Source organism: Egretta garzetta, unplaced genomic scaffold (genome assembly GCF_000687185.1).
Source record: "Egretta garzetta isolate BGI_Z169 unplaced genomic scaffold, ASM68718v1 scaffold526, whole genome shotgun sequence".
NCBI lineage: Eukaryota > Metazoa > Chordata > Aves > Pelecaniformes > Ardeidae > Egretta > Egretta garzetta.
In genome coordinates, this window is record NW_009259967.1 from 1,034,688 (window position 1) to 1,043,633 (window position 8,946).

Sequence of the window (8,946 nt, forward strand, 5' to 3'; positions counted from 1 at the left end):
AGCCGCAAGTGGCACCTGCGTGGGTTTGAACCCGGTCCCAGCCAAGCGTTTCCAAGGTGAAGCAGCAGTAGAAAAGGCCGCTGCAAAAAGGAAATGAAACCCGAGAAAACGGCCCTGTGAGTTGTTTTCCTATGTAACGAGGTGGCAAAAAGAAGCACAATGCCGGCTTCCAAAAATCTTCTGTGGTATCGTCTCTGCGTCGGGGGTGCACCTCCTGTACTGTGTGTTCTTAATGCGCGCTGCCCGGTGGGCCTGCGGCGTGGCCGCCTGTGGGATGAGCTGTGGGTGATGGGAGGAGAGGAGCAGGGGACGGCCTGAGGTACCCGTCTGGCACCGGAACCCTCCCTCACAGCCTCTGGCTCTCAACAGAGCTGTTTCTGGAGCCGGGGGCTGGGGACGGGACACGGGGACACTGCTTGCTTTGCGCCCGCGGGGTGGGGTTGGAGGCCAGTCAGTGTGCTAGCCGAGGGCACTTCTCACAGGACGTTGAGTAAAGCTGTTTCTTGCCTAGACAGAGCTGGCGTGGATGGAGACCGTACCCGATCTTGACAGGCCTCTGTCCCTGCTGGAGTTGTGTTGAGAATGGGTGAGTCCGAATAAACCCTGTACAATTCGGAATGCCGTCAGTCACTGGCAGGGGCTGACCTTAGCGTACCTCAGGTATGAACAAGCTTTGGAGCAGGGCTGACGGTCAGTTTTGGTTGACCTCAGTAAAAGGCCCTTTGTTAATCGTTGTTTTTATCAGTAAGATTAGCTCGGATTCCTCCATGCTGCTGCATTCAGGTGTTCAGTCTTGCCAAACTCACCTGTAGGTTTCTCCCTGCAAACATGCTGTCCTGGCGGGTTCTGATGCAGTAGGAAGGGTGGGTGTTTTGGTTGTGTGCAGCCAACAGGCTCGGGCTATCGAAACTCAGCCCGAGCATTGTGCTCTGGCCAGTGCTCTGCCCTGTAGCCTCTCAGCTGGAGTGGGGCTGTGTAGCACTGTGAGAACAGACTGTTACTGAGTACACCTTGGGTTTCTTAAAAAGAACAATGACCGTTTTAACAATGATTATTTTTTTGAAGTTCTTTTTTGAGAGGGGATTTCTGGTTAGACCTAAAATCTATGGGTTTAAAATTAAATTTCTCACAGAAATAAGGGCTGTTACCCTCACGACATCTGTGTCTGTCAGTCTCTGTCTGCCCTTTCTTCCTCCTCGATCACTTTTGAACATATGGCAGGGTTGAGTGGTCCCAAGAATATCAAGCTCTGCCACGATTCATGAAAAGAAGTGGCTGAAGAGGGCCCTCTGCCCGCACGGAGGAAAAGGGAGCTCCTTTCTGATGGGCTCACCTGTTAGATACAAGAGAATTTAGAGAGGTGAAAGATACTGCGGTTGCCTTGACCACAGGGAGCAATCAGAGTAGAATGCCAATCCTTTCCAGACAGTAGAAAATCTAGTCTAGAGACACCCATCTGTGAAAAGCCAAGCTTCTCATTTTTGCTGGCTGTGAAACACGTCCTTTTTAAAGTAACTAGTGTCCAATGCATGGGCCAATTGCAGGTCTGGCTCTAAGCCTTTGATTTATTTTGCAGGGAAGTAGTAGGTGCCAATGTAGTGAGTGTGACAGTAGCACCACATGGTTATGCAGATGCAGTGCTTCAGGACCATTTTATCATGCCAGAGGAGTGCCAGCTGCCTTTCATTGACTTTTTGGACATTGTGGAGAAGAAAGTGACCTCTCCCAACATATTCTATGTGCAGAAGCAGTGTTCAAGCCTCACCAAGGAGTTCCCTGAACTTGTCTGGGATGTGCGGTCTGACATACCATGGATGAGTGAGGCACTTGATAAACCTTCTATTTCACCTATATTCAGTAAATATTTTGTATGGAGCTTTAAAACAGTCACCCTAGGTACATGGTGAATGTTTGTTCTGTTTCTGGATGCCACAGCTTGGTTTGGTTTCATCCCCTTAGAAAGCATAAGTGGTAAAATACTTTGTTAATAGAGTAATCCAAGGTTTGGTTACTCCAGAATCAGTATCTCAGTTGTGTATTGGGACCATCACAACGGAAACAACGTGTTGAGAGTGCCATATAGCACTTCTGTTCATACAGTGGCTTGTCTCTGATTTAGAGTCATGTTTCAACTAGGATTCATGCTGTTGCTACCAAAGCTAGTGTAACAAATGAGCGAAACAACAAATGGCCCCCACCCCCTTCGGTAAAATTACAGATGTTTGGTTCTAGTTAAATGCTGTTCTGCTTCACTTGGTTTCTATTTTACAGCATGTCTTTTCCTTAAAACGACAATGAAAATGATTTACTGTCATCTCACCTTCTTTTTGCAACTGTGCGTAGACATGCTGCGATTTCCCTGTGAGCTAAGTCTTAGGTATTCAGAACGTGGAAACAAAGGGTTGTAAGCATTGATTTGGGGATGGATGTTGCGATGCCTGATGGGCACTACAGTGGCTTCCAGTGTAGAAGGAGGTTGCTGTTGCTCACAGTGTGCTATTTGCAATGAAACCTGCCATAGTTATGAGGGAAACTGAAGGACAGAATTTGACAGAAAACTATTCAAAATGCTTTTAAACACAACACTTGAAATTCTTTTTTTTGTTGACAATATTTCTCTATTCCCTACCCATACAGGGAGGAAGCCTGATAACATGAATTTCTTGCTTGGGGAATCAGCTGCTGGGACACCTTGTATGTATTGCATGGCGCTTTAAGTCTTCTGTGTGCTTTCAGCACAGGTTTAAGTGGGCTTGTTTTGAGTTAGTGGCTCAGTAGGACTGGTTTTTGGGTTTTTTTTCCTGACAAGGCAGTTCTACTTTAACGTGCTTTTTCGCATTCTGTCTCCTGCATTTCTGCAGCCTCTTGCTGCTCTGTCTCTGGGTGCATCTACCTGACAGCGTGTCAGGCTGACAATTTGCTTCATTGAATACATTGGCCACAACATGATACTGTTATTTTCCACCCCCAGTGGCCACAAGAGGAGGAAGCAGCCTGATAATAAGAGGACAAGCTGACACTTTCAGTTTACTTTAGTTTCTGATGTAGAAAAGGAAATAACACTGATTTTCTCTCTTTCTCCACATCTCTTTTTTTCTCAAACCTAGTACATACAGGTGATTTTGAGAACTTGTACTGTGTGATGTCTGGAAAGAAACATTTTCTACTGCATCCACCGACTGACCATCCCTTCATCCTATATGGTACATAATTTACTATGCAGTACGTCTGGAGGCTGGAAGGTGGAGAGACGAAAATATTGAAAGATACGAAAAAGGAAGCAGAGATAGCGTTTTGATGTTAAGCAGTGTCACGCTTTCCAGGGTGAAGAGAAATCTCTTCTGTTTCGTGCTGCAGGTAGTTTGTAATACAAACATTATTCTGAGGTCAGGTTTTCCAGTCCTGTAAAGTAATAGGCTCACTCACTGATACTCATGGCAGTCTCTTCAGCCTTAGAATACTTAAATTATTTAAGTATCTTGTCAGCATTGTAGCATGTCGTCTTTGATGTTTAACATGTTTGGATTCTGCTCATTCTTTTCTCTAGGAAAAGAGCCAGGAAGCTGAAAAATAAGTTGTAATCTGATGAAGTATTCAAGTTACTAACTGAATCTCTGAAAACTGGAGAAATGAAAAAAGATATTTTTATGGCAGCATTGCTTCACATTGCCTGTTTTCTGTTTCTTTGTGTTGCTTTCCCATGTGCACAGTAATAGTTGTTATGTTTCTAGATATTAGAGTCATCTCGAAGATGAACAGCTTAACTTTATGGCTCATAAAATAAAACTTTATTTTCCTGTTTCTTGACTTTCAAGCCTTCAGATTAAGTGAATGCTGAGTGCTGTATGACATTAATATCGTTTTGCTTAGATATCTGTGCTGCTACAATATTTTATCTATACTGGTTTTATTTTGTTTACAACCTTGAAATCATAGAATCATAGAATGGTTTGGGTTGGAAGGGACCTTTAAGATCACCTAGTCCATCCCCCCTGCCGTTCACTAGATCAGGTTGCTCAAAGCCCTGTCCAACCTGACCATGAACACTTCTAATGCTGGGTCATCCACAACTTCTCTGGGCAACCTATTCCAGTGTCTGACGACATCCGTCGTAAGAAATGTCTTCCTTGTATGCAATCTAAATCTACCCTCTCACCGTTTGAAAACATTGCCCCTTGTCCTGTCGCTACAGGCCCTGGTAAAGTCTTTCTCTTTCTTCTAATAAGCCCCCTTTATATATTGAAAGGCCTCGGTAAGGTTTCCCCAGAGCGTTCTCTTCTCCAGACTGAACAACCCCATCTGTCTCAGCCTTTCTACATAGGAGATGTGGTGTCATATGTATGTGAATGTATGAAATACACGTATGTCATATGAGTCATACCTTGTAAAACAAATTACTGTTAAAGCATAGAACAGAGATAATGCTTACATTTTATAGTTTGTAGTAAAAAGACGACTCCATCTTTTTGAACATCAGGTTAATGGAGAGAAACTCTCTCAAGGGAGGACTTAGAAAACCGTATGTGATGAAGCAAAGAAAGAAAAGGAACCTGCAGTATCTGAAGCAGTTGATGAGCCCTATCAGATAAAATTAGAAGTGAAGGCTGGCCAGAAGTCACTAGGAACTCTTGTGAGTGCTATCTTGCTAGACTGACCTAAGAAGAAATGCCAGAATATGGAACGATGTGTAAACCAGGGAAGCATTTATAACTTCCAAAAGGGAAACAAGACAGTTACTGGAACAAAATAGGACCAGGAGTAAAATGGGGTTTGGGGAGATTAATTCCTGTGAAGAAAGAAGGCTGGCATTCCAAACAGGAAGGCAGTTCAGTATTCAGACTGACTTAAAGAAAAAAAAGTAAATTAAGAAACTGGATAAAAATTGAAATTGACAAAGGGAAGGACAGTGAGGACAGTAAGTAGAAAATAGTTTTATCTTAATTTTCTTTTCCTTGGTCAACGTGTGACATGCCCTGCCATTAATTTCCCTGAGTACTCTTGAGTTGTGTCATTTAATTCTTTCTGTGGTTCCAGAGCTCTACTGGCCGGCAACCTACCAGGTATCAGAAGATGGCTCATTTGAAATTGTGGACAAGGAGTGTGAAGGTAAGGTAGAAAGTGTATAATGAACACAATCAATAGAGTAGAGAGAGTTTTGGGCACTCCTGAGCCCTCAAACTGAGCTTATTGATTGATATTTAGAAATCCTTCGTTACTGAAAAGAGAATGCCCAAATATTTCACCTGTATTTTACTATTCGTAAAGGATACCCAGCTTCTAGAAAAGATTTTTTTACTGCACACCTGAAACCATTGATATCATAAACTGTCTTCCTTGCATCAAACTTAAATAGATACAGTAAAGGACTTTTAAATGAATTGACAAAACCGGAATTGATTTTATTAAGACTGAAATAGACTCCTCTGCTTTCTTTTTTGCCCTCTGCTCAGGGCTAGGTTTTGCTCTACAGCAGTATCACCCAGTGCAATAAAAATATCTGTCTCAATGAATAAATTGTGTTTTCCTAGTAGTAGCAATATTTGCTCTATTAAAATGTATAGATCTGGAGGCACTTTACAAAAGCTCAGTAGCCTTTTGTATCTAATGTCTCGCTCCTTTTGCCTCTGCAATGTGTGACAAATGCTACAGCAGAATTTGAACTGGGGCTTTTTTCCTGTTTCCAGAGTGGTGCTCATGGAATCTCGTGGGAGCATTCCTGTAACGCAGTAAGGTGGAGTGCTGAGGTACATGCCCCTCTGTAGGGCATAGAAGAAATGAATGCAGGCAACAGAGATTTCCCAGCAGGAAAGGAAGGTTTTAGTTAGTGGGAATAAAATTAGATCAGAGAGCTTTAGAAGAAGAAAAGAATTTCTAAAAAAAGTGGTGCAGGTAAAATACTCAAGTACTGAATGTAGGAGGAACAAGTGACTTTAAGGGGCTGGAGGTGTTTTGAAAGACTGAAATTTCACGGCTGACATTCAGCACCTTTTCCCTAATTAGAAGTGCTTCACTGAAGGAGGCAAATTTTTGCATCCTTGACCTATTCCCTGTTGAATGTGGAAAGCTGTGTAGCTGTTTGTGTTTTGATAGGCAAAATACATGTTTTGTAACCTAGTAAGCTTGGTTATCAGTTGTTTTTCTGGAAGGTTGCTGGAATTTTTTGCCAGGGTCACTGCCATATACATACGCTTTTGCTTTTAGATTCCCCTAGACCCATTGAACCCGAATCCGGAACAGTATCCAGAGTATGCTGAGGCAAAATCTGTGCAGCGTACAGTGAAAGCTGGTGAGAAGATATACCTCCCTTCTCTCTGGTTCCATCATGTTCAGCAATCACATGGCTGTATAGCAGGTAAAATACAAAGCATTTCTAGATGTTTTTGAACTGTGGTGTGTGTGCAGCTAGAGAACAGCTGCAGCAAAGCGTAACTGAGACCAAAGGTCCTTTTAAGATCATCTACTTCCCCTCAGGAGGAAATAGCAATCTTGGCAGATGCCATGGGGCTAGCTCCTTGCAGTCTCTTTTGCTTATAATTCATAGCATTGTTGACAAGTGATAGGGATGTAGCAGAAGAAGTCTTTCAAGTTACCAAGTCTGGAGAAGGATCGCTAATTCAGTGATCATGGTCCAGTTTTCTTTTTCTAACATGGAGCTAAGCAGCTTGTCTGCCTAGCCTGCTAACTGCAAATTGGTCATCTACATACCTTTCACAAAGGAACTGCATGTTGTGTGTGCCGTTATCACATCGGCAAAAAAGGATCTGGGGGAAGAAAAAGAAACCAGAAAGTGTACGAGTTTTAGGTATGGATATAGACACAACGTGGAAGATACTCTGTTGTCATGTGAGCTCGAATCTGCTCCAATCCAGTCTCCTACCTTGCTAATAAGCCTATGCTTGTGTTACTGTTCCCTTGCACTTATCAAAGGTCTTGTTATGTCTGTCTTTGTAGGACTTATCATCATCTCTCTCTACCTTTTTTTTTTTTTTTCCTCCCTGAAGAGAGTTCCAGAATTTCAATCATTGCTCATTTGGTGCAGGTGGGGGGGTGGGGATGGTGCAAAGTATTAATTATCATTATATTCTGTAAGTTTTGCAAGGTTTGAGAAAGAGGATTTTGCAGTTCTTTACTCTTCCTGGCAGACAGGATTATTCCAGGTAAATACAATATTTTGAACAACATAACATTAGTATTTGTGTAACACTGCAAATATTGCAAGCCCTTTTTTTCAGTATTTGTGATACTGTGACAGAAAGACAAGCTAGCAATAAAGCAGTATTTCTGATTCTCTTTTCCCAGTACTGCTGCACCAGTCCCTAAAGATTTTTTTACAAAAAGTAGAGCTGTTTCCAGCTGCAAGTCCCTGGCCACTCTTCTTTTCTCTGTCTAGCAGAAATGCTAAAGAGTTGATGAGTTTATTTGGCCTTTAGTCTGTAAACACTTGAAAAATCAATATTCTCTGGGTCTGGTCCAGTGCATGTCTGAAACCCGAGTATATCCTCCTCCAAGAACCACCAGTACAATATTACACTGCTTGGCTTATTTTTTCTAGGAGACATACACCAAAATGAAAATGAGAAGCAGAATTAAAGCACTGATTGATGACTGTTGTGAAGTAGTGGTGCGTTTGCCATCCTTTACGCACTCAGAGGAAGAGAGGTTCCTATCCGCTGTGTTTGGTATTTTTTGTCTAAATAGAAGCATGCATTTTCTGTTCCTAAACATTTTGCCAGCTTCTGCTCCAAGTAATCACCGGTATAGAGTCTGAAGAGGAGTTGGTTTGGGTTAAGACAGACTTGCATTGGCAGCACTATTAAAGAACTCTAATGTTTGCTTTCGTTATTTTTGGCTGTAGTCAAAGATTTGCTCATTTCAAAGTTCAGTCAGTAATAAGGAAAAGCCTGTACTACCTGAACTGTGTAAAACTATCTATGAATGTTTTTGTAAATCATTACATCCTAGCCTTAGAAATATTTTTCCTTTTTCTTGTGTCCTCAGTGAATTATTGGTATGAAGTGGAATATGACCTTAAGTACAGCTATAATGAACTACTAGATTGTCTCACAGAAACTGTGAAAGCACAGGTGGGAGATTCAAGCTTGTGATCTCTCTCTCTCTGATGGGATACAATCATCAGCGTCTGTGACTGGAGTACAGACATGATTCAAGTGATAAGAACTGAACATTACGAGGGGACTGAGTGTACCCTCAGCAAGTTTGCAGACGACACTGAGCTGGGTGGAAGTGTTGATCTGCTTGAGGGCAGGAAGGCTGTGCAGAGGGACCTGAAGAGGCTGGATCGATGGGCTGTGGCCAATTGTATGAGGTTCAACAAGGCCAGGTACCAGGTCCTGCACTTCAGTCACAACTGCATGCAATGCTACAGGCTTGGGGATGAGTGGCTGGAAAGCTGCTTGGCAGAGAGGAATCTGGGGGTGCTGGTCAACATCTGGCTGAATATGAGCCAGCAGTGTGCCCAGGTGGCCAAGAGGGCCAACAGCATCCTGGCTTGTATCAGAAATAGTGTGGCCAGCAGGAGTAGGGAAGTCATCCTTCCCCAGTGTTCAGCACTGGTGAGGCCGCACCTCGAATACTGTGTTCAGTTTTGGGCCCCTCACTACAAGAAGGATGTTGAGGTGCTGGAGGGTGTCCAAAGAAGGGCAACGAAGCTGGTGAGGGGTCTGGAGCACAAGTCTTATGAAGAGCAGCTGAGGGAACTGGGATTGTTTGGTCTGGAGAAGAGGAGGCTGAGGAGCGACCTTATTGTCCTCTGCCTGAAAGGAGGTTGTAGTGAGGTGGGTGTCAGTCTCCTCCCAAGTAACAAGCAATAGGACAAGAGGTCTGAAGTTGTATCGGGGGAAGTTTAGATTAGATATTAGGAAAAATTTCTTCCCTGAAAGTGTTATCGGGCACTGGAACAGGCTGGCCAGGGGAGGGGGTGGGGGC

The 8,946-nt window shown here is 43.2% G+C and overlaps 1 protein-coding gene across 1 annotated transcript; it reads left to right on the top strand.

Moving 5' to 3' along the window:
• Positions 1 to 159: 159 nt before the first annotated feature.
• On the top strand, positions 160 to 8,105 carry JMJD7 (jumonji domain containing 7). The gene is given in 8 exon segments (XM_009640250.1): positions 160 to 285; positions 512 to 660; positions 1,577 to 1,828; positions 2,636 to 2,694; positions 3,108 to 3,203; positions 5,035 to 5,120; positions 6,202 to 6,352; positions 7,999 to 8,105. Coding segments are annotated over 8 exon segments (1,026 nt in total).
• The last annotated feature ends 841 nt before the right edge of the window (positions 8,106 to 8,946 follow it).